At 43.1% G+C, this 21,129-nt stretch overlaps 1 protein-coding gene and 1 non-coding gene across 2 annotated transcripts in view; both read left to right on the forward strand.

The window, feature by feature from the left end:
• The window catches only part of LOC126162691 (probable imidazolonepropionase), a 191,658-nt gene that overhangs the window by 114,070 nt on the left and 56,459 nt on the right, over positions 1–21,129 (forward strand). The window contains exon 7 of the mRNA XM_049919344.1: positions 20,031–20,255. Within this exon, the coding sequence (XP_049775301.1) occupies positions 20,031–20,255 (225 nt within the window). The remainder of the gene's footprint in view (positions 1–20,030; positions 20,256–21,129) is intronic.
• Positions 6,460–6,534, forward strand: Trnas-cga (transfer RNA serine (anticodon CGA)). The gene has a single exon. It is a non-coding gene; the product is annotated as a tRNA-Ser (tRNA).

Consider the following 21,129-nt stretch of genomic DNA (forward strand, 5'->3'; position numbering starts at 1 on the left):
GTCCTGCTGGAATTGTCCAAGTCCGTCGGAATGCTCAATGGACATGAATGGATGCAGGTGATCAGACAGGATGCTTATGGACAGTCGTGGGCAAAACGAGCGAGACCAGTCGCCTTTTCGTTATGCTGATCTGCACAGCTTTAAGTCTGCTACACAGCATAACAGGCAAGGCGACGAAGTGCTACCAACATGGGGTGAAATTGAAAAACCATCCGAACTTTGTCAGACAGTTTTCAATCATGTGTAAGACTATATTAATGCTGATTAGTGTGTCCAACACAACACGTAAATATAAGATATAAATGACAGAAGAAACGCTAATTAGTATGAACTGTACTAATAAAAATTAATTTCAGCTTATCGAGATAACATAACTGTTTTAGTAAGACAAAGTACCCCAGATCGTTACGAATTAGCAAAATATTATGCGCATTTGGCCGCGAAACGGTCGTGTCAACGTTCAGACCAGTCATACTGGATTACCGTTGCTGACCTACCATGAAAGTGTCGAAATTTAGCAATGCATGAAGATTCATAATGAAATTCAACTAAAAATCATTCAGTGTCACACTTAAGTCAATTCAATTGTTGACTGAAGCGGAAAAAGTAGGCAGCAACAAGTATGAAATTCTACAAGAATTTCATATTAACATCCACAAGGCGCCAGTACAGAATAAAGGTAGCAATAAAAAGTATTGGGGGCGCGAGAATTTCTTAAAATTGCTTTACTGGTAGTCTATCTGTCTCCATCGAGATTAAAACCGAAAACAGACCAGACCTCCCTTGCAGTAGTAAACACCTTTCACTACGCTATCAGACAACCCAGGTAAACAGCCCTCTATTATTACCCCAGACATGAATAAGCCGGCAATTTCGCAATGAAAATTGCAAAATGATCTGCAGTTTCTGTAGCATAGAGCTTTCTGGACTCAAAAACATGAATTTTCTACATTTATGTCACCGCTTATGTGACAATCATTCGGTATGTTAATCGAAATAACAAAATACTGTCATTAGCAAGTAAATTTAGTAAAATAATTCTGCACCACCTCAGGAAATAAACGGCGATATAGCTGCCAAACGTATTCTACAATGTTTCGAATTCTCCATTACTTCTAAAACGCGGTGGCATTAATACTGGGATCTAATTTACCACGTGTATAGGCAAATGGATTTTATTTGCATTCCTGGAAACGTGATTTGGATCGAAAGCGTAGCTACGATTAATATGCTGATGTATCGACTGTAACTAGAACATTTGAATAAAGAGTAGGGGGAATTATTTATACGGCCCTCATCTTCAGTAACTGTCGTAGCTAGTTTCATTGTTTGGATTTCGTTGCCTAAATCGGTAAAATTGGAACCCTACTAGTCTCACTTTCTTGACCGTTTATCTGTCTACCCAACGCTTAAAACTCTTTTACCTCGAGTACGGGTGGACATAATAAGCGGAAATGTTTCGCACTTCCTGCGGTATACGGTCCCTTGGTGGTGTAAAAAAGTGAGCTTCTATGTCAACGCAATCTAAAGATACGGCCGTTTATGTAAAGAAAATTTACGCGAAAGATCAAAAAATGGCTCTAAGAACTATGCGACCAAACTGCTTAGGTCATCAGTCCCCTAAACCTAGAACTACGTAAACCTACCTAACCTAAGGACATCACACACATCCATCCCCAAGGTAGGACTCCAACCTGCGACTGAAGCAGCTGCGAGGTTCGTGACTGAAGTGCCTAGAACCACTCGGCCACCGCACTCGGCAAAACCTTTTTCACCTCATGTATAATGATAATATATACTGTCTAGTGAGGATAAATTGTATTCGCCACCAATCAGATCGTTTGATCACGGAACTTTTACGAAGCTACATTCAAATTTTGTTCGAAGCCGTTTGCCATATCCACTTACAAACACCCTAGGAACGTCGTATGAGATATCCACTCCTGAAGACGCTGGCAGATACTGCAGTACCACAACAAGTAGTAATTAATTTATTGTTAATGGTTCATGCGTGACACTTTATTTCAGTATCAATTTAACGCACCTAGGTGTTGTCTATGGCTGAAAATAATGAACAAAAAATAAATAAACAGCAAACAACTTCGATATTCAAATCAAATGTAACTCACATGTAGCATATTACAACATAATTTCGTTGTTACATCTACATGACTACATCTACAGGATTTCTTTGCAATCCAGACTTATCTGCCTGGCGGAGGGTTTATCGAACCACCTTCGGACCATTTCTCTACCGTCGAACTCTTTAACAGCGTGCGGGAAAAAGGACCACTTAAATCTTTTCTAAAGAGCACTGAATTACATTATTACTGTGTAAGTTTCGGAGGAAATAATGTTTTGGCATTCAGAACACATGTTGGTGATTGAAATTTCGTACAAAGACCTGGCGGCAACGAAATACGCTTTTGTTTTCATGAATGTCGCCCCAACTCGGTTATCAAATCTGGGACTCTCTCTCCCCTATTTCGTGACACTGCAAATCGTGCTACCATTCCTTGGACGTTTCTGGCGTGCACCGTCAATCACGTCTGTCAAGTATCCCATACCGCGCGGGAAAACTATAGCAGTGGACGGACAAACGTAGTGTAGGCAGTGTTTTCACAAGACCTGTTGCGCATTCTTAGCGTGCGGACAATAAAACGTAGTCTTTCGTTTGCCTTCCCCACAAAAGTATGTTTGCGATCGTTCCAGTTTAAGTTTTACTGGGTACTGGGATGAATAGACAGTATTTCGACTTGTGTTTTGTCATGTAACCGAAAGTTAATTATTGTTAATGGTTCAAAAAATGGCTCTGAGCACTATGGGACTTAACATCTATGGTCATCAGTCCCCTAGAACTTAGAACTACTTAAACCTAACTAACCTAAGGACAGCACACAACACCCAGCCATCACGTATTGTTAATGGACGCAGCTTCTGTGTTTGATGTGTTCCTCATTCAACAGAGTACACTCTTCGTACACCACACGTAACTGTTTCAAAGTATTAAATTGTTTCTGACGTCACCAAGTTGCAGTGGTCATCTAAACTTGCCGTTTTGAAACAAAGGAAAATATTATAGCGGAATATGGCAACTAAGAAGCGGACTATCCAAATAAACAAACGTTTCCGGTTCAAGTCGTTGCAGTAGATCTACTACACAGTTACATAAATTAGGAGCAAAGTCCATTAGTAGATCGTTATCAGGAAAACCAGCTCTCCTAATGCAAACTGCCACTACTAGAACGAAAGTTTCCAAACGTGTCAGTGAGTAGTCGAGGAAAGTGGACGCATTCTGTCTACTGAATCGCAACGCACGCCACTTACGAAGGGACCCGCGAAGTGTCGTACCCCAATGTTGCTGAAGCTTCGGTCAGTGAAAGAGGGGACAAAAATAAGCGAACACGTGTCTCGGCTAATCTGCAAACACTCGACCGCTTCTGAGAAAACGACGGACAATGTATGCTGCTGCTATAGTGTACATACCTTTTAGCAGCTGAGCCACCGCTTCAATTGAATCCTTAGACGCTAAAAGGTCTGGTTTGCGGTTCTAATCTCGATGGAGGCAGATAGACTACCAGTAAAGCAATTTCAAGAAATTCTTGCGCCCCCAATACGTTTTGTCGCTACCTTTATTCTGTACCAGCCTCCTGTGGATGTCAATATGAAACTCTTGTAGAATTTAATACTTGTTACTGCCTATTTTTCCGGTTCAGGCAATAATTGAATTGACTTAAGTGTGACACTGATTTTTAGCTGAATTTCGTTATGAATCTTCATGCATTGCTAAATTTCGACACTTTCATGGTAGGTCAGCAACGGTAATCTACATCTACATACATACTCTGCAATCCACCATACGGTGCGTGGCGGAGGGTACCTCGTACCACAACTAGCATCTTCTCTTCCTGTTCCACTCCCAAACAGAACGAGGGAAAAATGACTGCTTATATGCCTCTGTACGAGCCTTAATCTCTCTTATCTTATCTTTGTGGTCTTTCCGCGAAATGTAAGTTGGCGGCAGTAAAATTGTACTGCAGTCAGCCTCAGATGTTGGTTCTCTAAATTTCCTCAGTAGCGATTCACGATAAAAACGCCTCCTGTCCTCTAGAGACTCCCACCCGAGTTCCTGAAGCAGTTCTGTAACACTCGCGTGATGATCAAACCTACCAGTAACAAATCTAGCAGCCCGCCTCAGAATTTCTTCTATGTCCTCCCTCAATCCAACCTGATAGGGATCCCAAACGCTCGAACAGTACTCAAGAATAGGTCGTATTAGTATTCAGTGATGTAAGTACTTTTTTCCCTGTTCCGTTTCGAAAAATTTTCAAACCCCCCTCTTGTTACTAGATCGTAAATAGATTTTGGACGAAAGGGGAGGGAGGGATGCAGGACGCAATCGGGTCGAATGAATTCAAGCAACCCACTGAAAAAAATTTTTTGGAAGCGAACGTACTATAGAATGTACTGTCATACTCCTTTCGCTTTTCACAAACCCCTCCTCAACGTTCCGTATCGGAACTGCTTTACATAACTGAGTACCGTTCTGGACGACCAGATTGAGCGGTATTTTGTCATTTGGACTACTAATGATAGAATATTGAATAAACATATTAGGGAAATGCAACCATCGCCATTTGGGTGACATTTTTGTTGATCAACGTGATTTTTGGACGACCCAGACAAATCTAAGTGTATCTTTATGCACTTGTTTTTTATTTAATGTTATTTCAAATGGTTCTGAGCACTATTGGACTTAACTTCTGAGGTCATCAGTCCCATAGAACTTAGAACTACGTAAACCTAACTAACCTAAGGACATCACACACATCCATGCCCGAGGTACGATTCGAACCTGCGACCGTAGCGGTCACGCGGTTCCAGTCTGTAGTGCCTAGAACCGCCCGGCACTCCGGCCGGCCTTTATGTTATTTGTAATGATATTTACCGCTCCACTGCCTTTGAAAACTGAAATATTGCAATCCCAAAGTTCTGCCAGCCTCCGAATGACTCTAGTGCTGCTATAGACAGATAGATAGATACAAAGGTAATTAAGGTCTTATAGCAGTGTATACACATTTTTAACTTACAGTAACGCTAGCGAGCGAATCAAAAAAGGTTTTCCTCATCTTTTTTCTTACAAACCTATCCATCATTAGAAACCGCTGTTGATGGTGTGAATGGAGCGGTCTACTGCCTGTCGAATCTCTGGAACAGCTCTGAAGCGAATGCCACGAAGTGGTTCCTTTATCTTCAGAATCAAATCAAAGTCACAAGGACTTCAGTCCAGGGAGTATGGTGGATGGTACAGTCCTTCCCAGTCCCATCGACCGAACAGAGCAGCCACAGCTTGCGCTGTGTGCGCCCGCACATTGTCCTGCAAATGATGGATGGGTTGCGCAGAAAGTGTCGCCGCTTTTTTCGCAAAGCTGGTCGCAGGTGATGCTCCAAAAACGAACAGTAATACTGTGCATTGACGGAATGCCGTGGAGGAACGTAATGCGTTAGAATAACACCATCACAGTCGTTCACGAGAATCACCATAACATTAGACCGCTCCATTCGCACCACCAACAGGACAGGCTCTGCTAACGGTATACTACGCCTTCCACATCGTTGGCAACGGGTTCCACGTAACACTGGTGACTACTTTGAAGGAGAGTAACAGGTGCAAACACGTACCTCTTTTGTATCGGTTGTAAATAAATAGTTGCCACTATTTAAGTTCCAACCCTCGTATGTTAACTCATCCCACTAGAGATGCACTCTTAGATTACGGTTGGTTAAGACTGTGCATTTGTATTTTTTTTACTGTGTTTGTATTTCAGTTTGAGTTGTACATTTTGTAATTCGTGAAATTTCCTTCAGTATATCGCTAATCATTAATCGAACCTTTACCATACTTTGGATTCTCAATGGCGCTTTTCCTGTACGCATACCAATCTTTGTGCTGGGAGAATCTGATCAGTAGAAGCACTCATATGGTTCAGAGGGTTACATGCCTCATATGGAAGAGAAGTTTCTGATGTTATGGCTGCTTTCCAGAGTTTGATGTGCTCCAGCATTGAACTGTTGACTTGTTGTAATATGTGACAACCTCTTTACCACTTTACGTAAACGCTTTGTTACCGATGTCAGATTCTGAAAACGGCAGTTTTCCCCAAATCGAGGAGCACACATGGTGTGTAAAATGAACGGGAAGGGGGGAGGGGAGGAGGGGGCACGACCTCTCAAATGAAGCATCTCATGTTTGAGCACCCATGATGTTACTGATATTACTTGTCTTCCCTCGACTGTCAAGCGATGGCCAGAAGGAGGCCTCATGGCGTCCTAGTCATATGATGCGCCGAACTATCTACAGGCACGACTCACGCCCCGTCCTCACAGCTTTACTTCTGCCAGTACCTCGTCTCCTACCTTCCAAACTTTAGTAAAGCTGTGAGGACGGGGCGTGAGTCATGCTTGGGTAGCTCAGTTGGTAGAGCACTTGCCCGCGAAAGGCAAAGGTCCCGAGTTCGAGTCTCGGCCCGGCACACAGTTCACATCAGCGCACACTCCGCTGCAGAGTGAAAATCTCATTCTGATTCACTGTCTTTCTGTAATCCATCCTCATGGGGATCCCGAACACTCAAAAGTGTCCTGCATGCGGTCTTCTTTATAGATGAGCTACAAGTTCCTATAATTCTCCCAATAAACGCATATCGATCATTTGCCTCCCCTGCAACCAACCTTATGCAGTCATACCATTTCACATCGCCTTGCAACATTACGCCTAGACCTTTAATCGATGTGACAGTGGCAGTCAGCACTAATACTATTTTAAAACGTTAAAGGACTGTCTTTTATAATGTAAATTAATTTATATTTTTAGATATTTAGGCAAGCTGCCATTCATCACAATAAATAGAAATTCTGCCCAAGCGACCCTGTATCCTCCTACAGTCTCTTAAAGACGACAGACACTCTCCCGTAGGCTATGGCACCATCAGAAAAACAATAACAAAAATTTGCTCACTTTGTCCCTCAGATCTTTTATGTATTTAAAGAACAAGAGCGGTCCTATTACATTTCCGTGGTGCTGTTACACTTCCGTTGGTGGCAACTTTCCCCAACTCACAACACCAATGGCCCAGCACACGAGCAAAGTTGGACCCCATAGAGAGAGAACCAGAGACGCATTCTGTAAACACGCACGGGGTAGCCCAGCGGCTGTCCTAGCCCCGCTTACTAAAGCCGTTGGCACATGGACCGTGCTGTCGAACGTTAACGTTGAGCGTGCCAAGTTCAACGTGCTGCTGAACGCTCAGGAACGATGCGACTTGTGCATACGGTACGTGGGCCCCAACGTGGTATACACGATCACAACGCACTCCAGCGGCAGTTGAGGGATGTTTCTAGTTCGTAGATCACACTGTTTACTCAATGGGCGCGCGTAAAATTCCCACGTTAGCTCAATTAACACTCACATTTCCTCCTTCGTCCACGAAAAGGAAAATACCATGTCCAATCAATAAGGACACAGGCTTATAAAAGTGCCAATACAAATAAAAAAAATGGTTCAAATGGCTCTGAGCACTATGGGACTTAACATCTATGGTCATCAGTCCCCTAGAACTTAGAACTACCTAAACCTAACTAACCGAAGGACAGCACACAACACCCAGCCATCACGAGGCAGAGAAAATCCCTGACCCCGCCGGGAATCGAACCCGGGAACCCGAGCGTGGGAAGCGAGAACGCTACCGCACGACCACGAGATGCGGGCTCCATTACAAATAGTGCGATACAAATTTGGTTTACTTCTCCGCATAAGATAAACATAATTTCATCATTCCCACATTTTAGTAAAACCCGAAGGTCAGTCTTACTTGATCACTGTTCCTGCCCAGCAGCAGAATCTTTGCAACCTGTGAATTACGAAGCGTAAAAGAAAAAGGAGCAGAATATCTTTATACAAGTAGCGCAAGCAGTCCAGTAGATTAAATCAATCGATCAAAGTCACCCCTCAAAAGAAAAGGTGAACTTATATTTACATAACATCAGATATTATAGAATATACTTATATTAAACTAATAATAAAGTATCAGAACTTAACAAAACGCGAATGCTAGGAAAAAAATTTTGGAAGTATGCAGATGCTAAACAACTCAATCGAGTTCAGTGGCGCTACCCATTCCGCTGAACCATTTTTTTTTTTTTTTTTTTTTTTTTTTTTTTTTTTTTTTTTTTTTATCGTTGTGTTTGGTCGTTGCGGACGTCGCAAGACATACTGTGCAAGTTAGAGACCATCTGGCTCTCTGACCGAACACGCTGAGCTACCGTGCCGGCAACCATTAACACATACAGAAGTGTACTAGCCATTACTCAAAACCTTAATCGTAGATATGTTGATAATTCAATACAATTATAACAAATTGTACCAAGAACAATACGTTTTGGGTGGATCTTCAGTGTGTTGCTGCCTTCAAGTAGCCTACTCTCATAATACGCAAGTTAGAATAATTCTTTTGCCACAAATATGATGTTTCTCATTATTGTACTGGAACGAATCACACAGTTAACAACGGGTTTTAACAACGGGTTTTCCAGTGATTCTCAATTTGCTGGTGCTCAGAAACGGCAAATATACATATAGGCTTGAATGCCAATATGGCGCCTCACAACTCTGTACTGAAGCGAGACGGGGTGCGTGTGACGTAGGCGGCGTTGTGCCATCTCATTGGTCAACGCTCAGACGCACGCTAAGACTCCCGAACGTGCTATTCCACGCTATGACGTCAGAAACTCGGCACGCTCAACGTTCAGATGCACAGTCCGTGTGCCGACGGCTTAAGGGACACCTTGCAAAGAGCATGGTGGACAATGAGAAGCGTGCCTAAAACGGATGGAGCACAGACACAAAAGCGTCAAGAACGCACATGTGGAGGCGTATGAATCTTATGGCTCGCAGCAGTCATTTTTACCTGCCTTAGGAAGTGAGAATGTGTCGACAATTCCAGCGTCCCACAGGCACTGGGGATGGAGTATAGACAAAGCGCCAAAAATACGCGCAGGGAGGCGTGTGAAACTAAAGACGTGCAGAAGTCAGCTTGTTTAAAAAAAAAAAATAGGAAAGATAATCCAGTTTGCTGGACAGTGGGGAGGTTGCTGATAAATCACAGTTGCCAGGAAATTCTTAGACAAAGCACAAGCGTGAGACTGTTCAGGCCTCACACAGAGACAGACGTTACAAACAAATTTTGTGTAGCTACTTCCACAGCAACTTAGGACTGCAGAAAAACGTCGGAACAATTTACCATCAACACTGCGAACAACATTGACAGTGAAATCGTGAGAAAGTTTCCAATTCCCAAGTCGCAGACCAGCCCACACAAGGTAGAGAATCTCCACCCTGCGGTGTCAGTCACTGGGCAGCGTTGCAAATTTAGTCTGCCAAGGACAACATCAAGAGAAGGAAAATTTCAAGGCGTTGTTTAGCTTAGAGACGAATGAGAAATAAAGAAGACAGTTGGTGAGACAGTACGGAAACGAGAGGACATGGGGGCTCTTCCATTCATAGCCTAGATCTGCCTCCCAACACACCGCGATATTGCAGCTTCGACCACGCAACAAGCTGTCAAAGTGGAGACTGGACCATGCCCTCGCTGCAAACCGGGGAGAGCTGCCGACTCGCACTGCACAGCTACACTACTGGTCATTAAAATTGCTACACTAAGAAGAAATGCAGATGATAAACAGGTATTCATTGGACAAATATATTATACTAGAACCGACATGTGATTACATTTTCACGCAATTTGGGTGCATGGATCCTGAGAAATTAGTACCCAGAACAACCACCTCTGGCCATAATAACGGCATTGATACACCTGGGCATTGAGTCAAACAGAGCTTGGATAGAGTGTACAGGTACAGCTGCCCATGCAGCTTCAACACAATACCGCAGATCATCAAGAGTAGAGACTGGCGTATTGTGACGAGCCAGTTGGTTGGTCACCATTGACCAGACGTTTTCAATTGGTGAGAGTTCTGGAGAATCCAGAAAGGTCCATACAGAACCTGCAACATGCGGTCGTGCATTATCCTGCTGAAATGTAGGATTTTGCAGGGATCGAATCAAGGGTAGATCCACGGGTCGCAACACATCTGAAATGTAACGTCCACTGTTCAAAGTGCCGTCAATGCGAACAAGAGGTGACCGAGACGTGTAACCAATGGCACCCCACACCATCACGCCGGGTGATATGCCAGTATGGCGATGACAAATACACGCTTCCAATGTGCGTTCACCGCGATGTCACCAAACACGGATGCGACGATCATGGTGCTGTAAACAGAACCTCGATTCATCCGAAAAAATGATGATTTGCCACTCGTGCACCCAGGTTCGTCGTTGAGTACACCATCGCAGGCGCTCCTGTCTGTGATGTAGCGTCAAGGGTAACTGCAGCCACGGTCTCCGAGATGATAGTGAATGCTGCTGCAAATGCCGTCGAACTGTTCGTGCAGATGGTTGTTGTCTTGCAAACGCTCCCATCTGTTGACTCAGGGATCGAAAAATGGCTGCACGATCCGTTACAGCCATGCGGATAAGATGCTTGTCATCTCGACTGCTAGTGATACGAGGCCATTGGGATCTAGCACACCCTCCTGAACCCACCGATTCCATATACTGCTAACAGTCATTGGATCTGGACCAACGCGAGCAGCAATGTCGTGATACGATAAACTGCATTCGCGATAGGCTACAATCCGACCTTTATCAAAGTCAGAAACGTGATGGTATGCATTTCTCCTCCTCACACGAGGCTTCACAACGGGCAACGCCGGTCAACTGCCGTTTGTGTATGAGAAATCGGTTGGAAACTTTCCTCATGTCAGCACGTTGTAGGTGTCGCCACCGGCGCCAACCTTATGTGAAAGTTTTGAAAAGCTAATCATTTGCATATCACAGCGTCTTCTCCCTGTCGGTTAAATTTCTCATCTGTAGCACGTCATCTTCGTGGTGTAGCAATTTTAATGGCCAGTAGTGTAGAAGGTGACGCGCCGTTCCGAACCAGCACCTGCCGCTGTCATCACCACGTTACAAATGACTGTGAAGAAAGGTGAAACGATTCGTTGCCGCCTCATTTCCCTTAATAAGCGAGTCGTGTCCAAGCCCAATCAAATCGGCCCCATGGTTTGTAATTTTTTTCTGTTTGCATGTATAAGGGCTGCGCGGGGTAGCCGCATGGTCTAGGGCACATTGCCACAGTTCGCGCGGCTTCCCCCGTCGGGGGTTGGAGTCCTCCCTCGGGTATGTGTGTGTGTGTGTGTGTGTGTGTGTGTGTGTTGTCCTCAGCGTAAGTTAGTTTTAAGTTAGATTAAGTAGTGTGTAAGCCTAGGGACCGATGACCTCATCAGTTTGGTCCCATAGGAACTTACCATCAATTTCCAGTTTGTGTATAAGATAGTGAAATAAATTAATTCATTTCAAATTTTATCCATCTACTCAATCTGTTCCATTCACTTATCATAATCTTTTAATTTCTGATTTCACTTATTAATGTCATTTGATTATTGGCTCCCAATACGGGGCAATGTAATTAGTAATCTGCACGTCATTTTATGCAAGAGAACAGAAGACTTCTCAATTCACTACATTTTTGGTCCCCAATGTGAACGATCCCATTATTCATCTACATGTCATTTTATGTCAGAGAGGAGAATTCTTCTCGATCACTAGAGTGCATTCCTGACAACAGCTTCGACTCCAATTACACTCGCTGCCCAGGACAACGTGTTGGCTACTGTACCAATCATCATAGTATCGGGGGCACTCTTTGTCCAACATGGTAGCTACAGGGCAGTGTGCGATTTGCAGGGGGGGGAGGGGGCGGGATGGGGCCCTCTGCATCAGACCATCCCCTCCTCTGGTTTTAGTTTATGCATTCCAACCTGGGATGTTTATTTCCCAGGCACCGGAGTAAAACTTTAAATATAATTTAAATTTGTGGAGCCGAACACTGAAAGTTTACTATTAATACTATTAATATATTTGCTTATTAATTTTGAAAAAGTGTTATGTAGTAGGTAAGCATTTAAAAACATTTAGAACTAAACGACAAGACGACGCACGCAACATTTCCGTAGCATGCCACAATGTTGCAAGACATCGCCCCAGCGTAAACGAGGCTTTAGAGCCAGGTCTGTATTGTATGGTGGATGTGATGTGTTGCGTACGAAACTAAAACCTGCAATCAGATCCAAACGTCGTGGAAAACTGTGAAGAGGTGTCATCCTGCAGCAAGAAACGCTCACCCACATTCTGCCAAATGGACAGCTGGCACAATAAAGGAGTTGAGATTCGAGGTGCTGGAACATCCACCATACTGTCCAGACCTGGCTCCAAGCGATTTTCACATGTTTGGACCCTTAACGGAAGCACTACCGGGAAGAAGATTTGAAAGTGATGAAGACGTCATTGCTGCAGTGCAAAATTAGTTACAGATGCAACCGATAAACGTATTTTATGAAGAAATAAAAAAAACTCGTAAAACGTCGGGAAAACTGCATTGAAGTCCAGGGAGGTTACGTAGAAAAATAGCGCATGTTTTAGTTCTCTATCGTCAGAATAAGTACAGCTTTTCACAAATGTGCCTTTGCTTTTTGAATTCCCCTCATATACCTGTATGTAGATGATTTTGTAAATAAGCTTTACCTATAATGTACTTTTAAAGATATAACGAGGGATGGCTTTTCTGATAGTGCATACGCGTCAATAGTGAGTTTCGGCATTAACATCTATTTATAAATAACTGTTTAACCATGGGTAACGCCACGATCCAAGCTAGTAACATATATAATTATACTAACCCCATAAGACATCTCCTCCCCCCCCCCCCCCCCCCCCCCCCCCCACTGGTAAAAGCACAAATCGTACACTGCTACAGGGTGAATATTAACAAAAGTGACAAACTGCAGGGACTGATTCCTGACTGGAAATGGAGGAAAGAAGGTCCGATGAACATGTGCCCGGAAATACATCATTGTTCCCATAGATGGTGCTAACGAATGACATTTGCTTTGACCACGTGCCTTGTGTTCCTTGTGTGTTGCAGGCTGTATGATTGATGCAGCATATTGTAAGAAACAGAATGGTCTGGTATTCATATCAGGAACAGCCGAGATGGTGTTTGTGTACGGTGAAGCAGATGGAAACGGTCGCGAGGCAGAGCGGCTACATCACACAACATCTCAAGCCCTTTTTGGGCGTTTGTGTGACCATGGGGCCTTTCAGACAGATGAACGTGCAGGGGGCCAGCGGACTGTGTGTGCTCCAGATTTGGAGGACTGAGTTCTACAGGGTATTGAGACGAAACCTCTACAAGCTCCAAATCTGGTGTATGCACAGTCCACCGCTTACCTGCATGTTCCTCTGTCTGAAAGGCCCCACGATCACAAAAACGACCAAAATGGGCTTGAAATGTTGTGTGATGTGGTTGGTGCCTGTGAGGGCACACGTTTTGGTGTAGCCGTGGTGCCTCTCGACTGTTTCCAACTGCTTCACCGTACACAAACAGCGTCTCGGGCTGGTTCCCGACACGAATACCGGACCATTCTGTTGCTTACAGTTTGCCGCATCAATCACAGAGCCTGCAACACACAAGGAACACACGGCATGTGGTCAGAGTAACTGTTATTCATTAGCGCCATTTACCATGACAACGATGCATTTCTGGACACATGTTCATCGGACCATTTTTCCTCCATTACTGGGCCAGTACTCCTGAGATAGAGGATACAATGGAGGTTCGATTAGCCACACTCAGTTTCCAGAGTGAATTATTCGCTTTGGAATTTTCTCAGCTTTTGCACGTTCATTGCTAAAAATAAATATTGCCTATTTTTAACGCCATCTCAGTTCGAGCAACTATTCTTACTCTGGCTCTGAGATGGTGTCAGTTCATCAGCACTTTAGTTGTTGGGTTGTTTTGGGGGAAGAGACCAAACTGTGAAGTCATCGGTCTCATCGGATTAGGGAAGGACTGGGTAGGAAGTTGGCCGTGCCCTTTCAAAGGAACCATCCCGGCATTTGCCCGGAGCGATTTAGGGAAATCACGGAAAACCTAAATCAGGATGGCCGGATGCGGGATTGAACCGTCGTCCTCCCAAATGCGAGTCCAGTGTGCTAGCCACTGTGCCACCTTGCTCGGTAGCACTTTAGTGTCATCTCCAAGACATTTGTTATATCATTTCTGATAGCACTATATCCTTATAGGATAATAGCTTTATATTATTTTCTAACATCTTAGTAAAAAATTTGGAAATAGGAAATTTCTGGGCAAAAAATTTTGAATATTTTCTTTGGCTGTAAGGGAGTACATTCTAACAGACGCCAGATATTTGCAGAAAATAAGTGTGAAATTAGATTAAACGAATGTTAATTCCAAGGAAAAAAATTTGATCTGACTATTGTAATGATGATCTGCAGTGATCTTCTGCCACCATCCCTTCCCAACCTGGTTCTTTCTCTCTCCTGCTTCCAAGGGACCTGTTGATCACAGATTTTGATGAGTCTTAAAAAGCCGTCCTCTTACGGGGAGTGAAAACACACGTGGACGAGGTGCTGGTGACGTCATAGCATGGAATTCCACTTTCCACTACACTGCCGATAGTGAAATAAAGAATCTGGCGTGTCATATTTTTACCTCGTGGAAAGGAATTAGGTCAGTAAGATGTGACATCATTTTTACATCACAGGTCGCCATATTTTATGGCGTTAAACGTCGTATTTGGTGGATAAAGTACGTGATATGAAAATAAGCTCTTTCAAAGCATCAGCAGATTGAGGATATCTCGAAACCGGATATGTAATATAATGACAGGAAACTACATATCGGTAGGTAAAGGCTTCCTGTAGTTGGTTTTAGTGTTATAACCTGTATGTTACGAAAGTATACCATTTCCGTGCTACAGCACAATGATAGCCTATCACAAGGGTGTCTTTTTGGTACAATTTACATATTAAATAATAATGTTCGTAGATAGAGTCTGTAGATAGTGTATACCATATGCGGAGGCGTGGGTGCCATGTCGAAGCCATAGCGTAGTTAGTAGGTGCTGTGAGCCGTGAACAGAAGGGTAGCAGATTCACGTTCTCCTCCAATTTTTTTTTCACATTTTGTTTTGTAAATGATTCTGGGTCTTTCTTTTAATGTAACAGAGGTATTATCTGCAAAAGTCGATGTTATTTATTATAAGTAATGTGTCTGTTGCAATTATTGTTGCAAATGCCAACGACTGGGATGTTTCCTCACTGGTCAGAATTCATAATATGATTGCCAGTCTACGTCAGAAAGTGAATGCAAGTTACACAATGAAATATTTTGCTATTATGGAACTTACTGTAAAACATATGTATACCTTTCTCTTATATGGAGTGTAGCCATGTATGGAAGTGAAACATGGATGATAAATAGTTTGAACAAGAAGAGAATAGAAGCTTTTGAAATGTGGTGCTACAGAAGGATGCTGGAGATTAGATGGGTGGATCACATAACTAATGAGGAGGTAGTGAATAGAATTGCGGAGAAGAGGAGTTTGTGGCACAACTTGACAAGAAGAAGGGACCGGTTGGTAGGACATGTTCTGAGGCATCAAGGGATTACAAATCTAGCTTTGGAGAGCAGCGGGGAGGGTAAAAATCATAGAGGGAGACCAAGAGATGAATACACTAAGCAGATTCAGAAGGATGTAGGTTGCAGTAAGTACTGGGAGATGAAGAAGCTTGCACAGGACAGGGTAGCATGGAGAGCTGCATCAAACCAGTCTCAGGACTGAAGACCACAACAACAACAACAACAACAACCTATCTCTTGGTTTTTTGGGCTGCCTCATGGTTCTATCTTGCTGGGATTTTTTTTTCTTTTTTGGTTGTGAGCATCTTGGAAAAAAATCTCTTCCACTCAAATGAAACTACGGAACGAGCCTACATACTGAAACTATGTGGCGAAGCATGTTGCTTCAGAGTGATGGTAGTCGGTGCAACGTCTTGAATATGGATTTTATGCATGCGCGAACTGACATTAGACACTACACGTTAACTATATTCAATTTAAAACCGAAATTGGGATGAGGACACAACTGAGTTAGCGAATAACTTCTACTGGTATGTTTCTCAGGTCATTGTACAGCATTATGTAATGTTCCTTTACCAGAAGTTTGCTGTTCATGCCACCGATGAGCCCAGAATCATCTTCGCGGTTTTCTCCGCTCTTCTTCGACAGTCGCTGTCAGGGCTAATGCAGCTATTGACGAGCCAGATGCAGCCGGGAACTGCTGCTGGAGAGAGCACTAAGGATGGGGAGCACGTTATGTTCCGTGAGGTGTAGCAGGTCGTTTTAGAACGTGTAGCAACCACGATGGACAACACGTCTGGCGTGCTTCGCGATGAGAAACATGTCTCATGTGAAGACAGCGTTTAGGTAATGCTATTATGTAAATTGAAAGTGGAGGGAAAGGAATGGAAGGGATTACTTATGTCATCTGTATTGGACATTATGCGGAATCAGCGTCGATGAGTGAATATGTGTATCGAATGGGATTCGAACCCGGGATCTCCTGCTTACTACGCAGGTGTGCCATCCAGGACACAGCGTTCATCGCAACTGCATGGACTGCTTCTGCACGCCTCCCGGCATATTCCTACCGTGCACCACCTATCCGCAGTCCCTACCTTATTTTAGGTAATGGTCCGATTTAAAGATCAAGTAGCACAAACCGCCATTTGATGCGCCAGGTTGAGGGAGGCGCCAGGTGAGTCCAAGTGTGAGATTTGTGTACAGCAGCAAAAACTGACGCAGACGAGAGACTGTGCGAGGGAGATGGAAAAAGGGAGAGGCTATGGGAGGAGGGGTAGGGGGGGAGAGGAGGGTGACTGATGAAAAGTCGCTTTTGTATAGAAAAACATTCTCGAACCAGTCCTGCTTAGATATATTGCTGAGGGACCAGCCCTGAGTAGCTTTTCATACGACGGCCCCTAGTTTCTGAGAAAATAGATGTGGAAGTCTTATGCATACTAGCTAGATCAGTAACGCTACACTATGTTTCGACCGAGTGGGTATAATGCATGGGCTAAGGCTCACGGCTGCCGCACTGGCGGTACGGGTTCAAACCCTGCCCGTGTACCTTTTCCCTTTTCTCAGTTTCATCATACAGAATATCATTAAATAGCACATGTCATGCAAAATTATTCAAAAACAGTCATTTTCGCCATACTTATTTCATTAATAAATCAAATATACAGTGAAGTTTCTTCAAATGTACATTGCGTTTGTTACAGAATATATTACAGAATTGTCTTGTTCACTTTCGCTGGAACAGAATCCCATCGGTATTTGTTGCAGAAGCAGGCGAAACACAAATTCGCAGAGCACCACGCACCCTTAACAAAAGTCGTTGCCTCACAGACACACAGATTTTTCAGAAGCGATACCGTAAAATACAGTTCGTTTAAAACCAAGTCGATTGTTCTTTCTTCGACCAACTTCGATGCAAACTACGTGTATTTGATCATTCCTGTGAAAGCAGGTGCACTAAACTGATGCACAATATTTTTATGGAATCTTCCCTTGAAGTGATTTCTTTGTTTGTATTTAACAAGTTGGGAGCATTTTGAATTTTTTTGGGAAAATTTCAACCTACCTGTAAAAATAAACATCACGCGGTTGGCACAGTGGAGCACACTTGGGCGGGATAATTTTTACGGTGCAGATACAGGCTTGTCTTTCATGTACTAAGATTTGATCATAAAGTGTCCGATCATTCTGCTCTCCCCTCGAATCAATAATGTAAAGATATTTTTCTTGTCCCACGTACAGAACAATGGTAGATTTCAAGAACTCTTTGCACAGCTCTTTGAGGAACTTCCCTGATTTCGAGCAGATCACAGTTACATTTTCTTAATTAATTAATTAATTTATTTATTTCATGTTCCATAGATCTCGTATTGTGAGCACGTCACATGAGATGTGGAATGAGTCAAACATACAAAACAACAAACATACAAAAAAATACAAAACAGTCTTCATTAAATGTATAAAAAATGTGCTACATAACTGCATATACTTAATACAAAGTTTAGAGGAAAAACAGATATTGTACATATAACAGCAGATTTCTTTGAGTGTTAATAAAAAATTTCATGTTTTAATTTTGAGAAAAATTGCAAGCACTTTTCTTTGTTAACAAGATGGATAATTCTATCTAAATGCTATTTCCCTTTTTGCATCATAAAACTCTTCTAATGTATAAACAGACATATTTAACAAATATTCCTTTAGTTTTGCTTTAAAAAGAGATTAATTTTCTCTTAAACATTTTATCTGGTCAGGGAGATGGTTAAAAATTTTTGTTCCTGACCATTAGACACCTCTCTGAACAACTGTCAGGTTCTTAAGTTCATAGTGAGGATTGTCTTCCCTCTTGTATTATATTTGTGATAGTTCTTATTTGATGGAAATTGTACAGGGTTCTTAATTACAAAACACATCAGCGAATATATGTACTGGGATACAGTGGTCATCATTTGCAGCTTTTTGAAAAGGTTACGACATGATGTCCTAGGGGGTACTCTGCACATAATTCTAATAGCCCTTTTCTGGGCCACAAAAATTTTCTTTGCCAAAGCTAAATTTCCCCAGAAGATAATTCCGTAACACATAACAGAGTGAAAATACCCATAGTATGCGGACTTCATAGTGGATAAATCTCCAATGGAAGACATCATTCTGATAGCATACATAGCCGAGCTCAATTTTCTTAGGGCCTGTTGTATATGGAACGACCAGTTCATTTTGCTATCAATATGTACTCCAAGAAATTTACACACATCCATTCTTTCCATTGGTTGATTTCCACATGTTACATTTATTTCTCCCACTTTATGAGACAAGTCATCAACTATTTTTGAACAATCTGGCTAAATTTCCCAGAGTAGTCTTTCATACATAAGAAAATGTAAGAGAATATCTTTTCTAACACAGATATAGTGTACTAGCAATGACTAATCTTGTTCAAGCCAGTTTTCGTCCGTGGTTCTACTGTACGTCGATTGGATCTCGCAGCCGCTTTGATTGGTATTAATTACATAAGCGAAGTCAAAATTAGGGATGCATACTTTTGTCTGTATGTGGAATCCTTCCACAGCAGTTAATAATTTCTCTATTTTGTAATAATTTTGTATAACAACTGCTATTTAATGATATTTTGTAGGACGGAATTGAAAACAAAGGAAAGGTATACATCCAAGGTTTGAACCGACACCGACAGAGTGAAAGCCGCGAACCTTAGCCCATGCACTGTGCATGCTCGATTGAAACATACTTAACATTACGAGTATAGGGTGTATGCATAAAACTCCAACATTGATTTTCTCATAAACTACTAGCCAGCTACTCAGGAGAGGTCTCTCTACAACATATCTAAGACTCATCAAAATCCGTGATTAACAAGTCTGATGGTCCCCTCGTTAGAAAAGGGGATGAGGCAGAGGGAGGAGGAGGGAGGGGGGAAGGTGGGGGGAGGGAGGAGGGGGAGCGGGAGGGAGGAAGGGGGGGGGAGAGAGAGAGAGAGAGTGGGAAGGAAGGGGGGAGGTGCTCTTTTTAAGTGGCAGACCGACCGATGTTGGGTAATTGGTACAATACTGGGAGAAACAGGGTTCAAATTCTATTCGTGGATGGAGGCAAATACTGGGATAGTACCTTTGAAAATGACATGGCCAGTTTACTTCCACAACCTTGTCCACATCGAGCATGTTGCCCCCTCCATTCTTCTAGAAGTAAACCCTCTGCTCCATCTATAGTAGTTTTAGTGTATTTCAAACTTCCTTGAAAGGCAACTTCACTTAGAATATCTTTAAATTCTTTCAGTTTTATGGTTTTCATATAACTCACCCTAGTAGTAACAAATTTAACCATCAAGAAATAGGACCTCTTCTCTTGTACTTCTGGCAGCAGTGGAGTGACATTTGTGTCCACATATGCCGGCAGCTGGCAGTGGATATAGGAGCGTGGGCAGTGAGCCACCTGGAGGAAGTGTCCACAGAGGGGGTGGCGGCACTGGGATCAGCGCACCAGCCCCCGGGGGCGGTCCTGCTGCCCACAACAGCGCTGCTGTTGCAGCTGCAGCCGCCTCCGGCCAGGCAGCTACTGGATGCGGGTGCACTCGTCGCCCTAGGATCGGACTTCAACCCCAACGCGCACTGCTACGCCATGGTAAGTCAAAGTCTAACACACACAGTAATCACAACACAGACTGCTGTGATAATTGCACTCTAATACAAAGAAAAGCGCCACGAAGACTTATGCGTATTGGTCACAAATTGATATTCGTACAGCTATCTACAGAAAATGCAAAACTGTATACTTTGTCGACTGACAGATGAATGTGTGAAGCTGCAGGGCAATTTCACCACACATTAGCAAGGACAGTAAACAGGGGACATGTCGATAATGGCTGAGCAGTCTGAGTCGCCATATCACGGATTGCGTGGTCCCTCCCACTGGAGGTTAGAGTCCTCCCTCGGGCATGTGTGTGTGTGTTGTTCTTAGCATAAGTTAGTTTAGTAATTTGTAAGTCTAGGGACTAATGACCTCAGCAGTTTGATACCTTAGGAATTCACACACATTTGAACATATCGATACTAGGGCATAAAGTCTTAATGAATTTCATTCCGTAGACTCAGTTGGACAGTAACTATGCCCCACAGCGAGGCGCGTAAACAATAGATGGAGATGTCAGCATTGGTAAGAGGAGGTATAATTGGGCTCAAAGAAACTAATTGGAGTAATCAACAAATCACTCGACATTTGGATAGAAGCAATACCACTACTCGACGATGTTAACACGAATGGTGAACCTTGGCCAAACACAGCATCAATAAGGAAGCAGTCGACCTAGAAAGACAACAGAGAGGTATTCAGAGCCCCAAATTTATCATTGTCAGTGATCTGACATGCAACTGGTGCTTCAGCGACCACAAGGACCACTAACAGGCGGCTCGCACAAAGGGGGCTGAGCTCATGGCGCTACTTGCACTGAGTACCATTGACCTTTGCATACCAATAAACCTGTCTACAGTGGCATTAG

The sequence above is a fragment of the Schistocerca cancellata genome, chromosome 2, assembly GCF_023864275.1.
Source record: "Schistocerca cancellata isolate TAMUIC-IGC-003103 chromosome 2, iqSchCanc2.1, whole genome shotgun sequence".
NCBI lineage: Eukaryota > Metazoa > Arthropoda > Insecta > Orthoptera > Acrididae > Schistocerca > Schistocerca cancellata.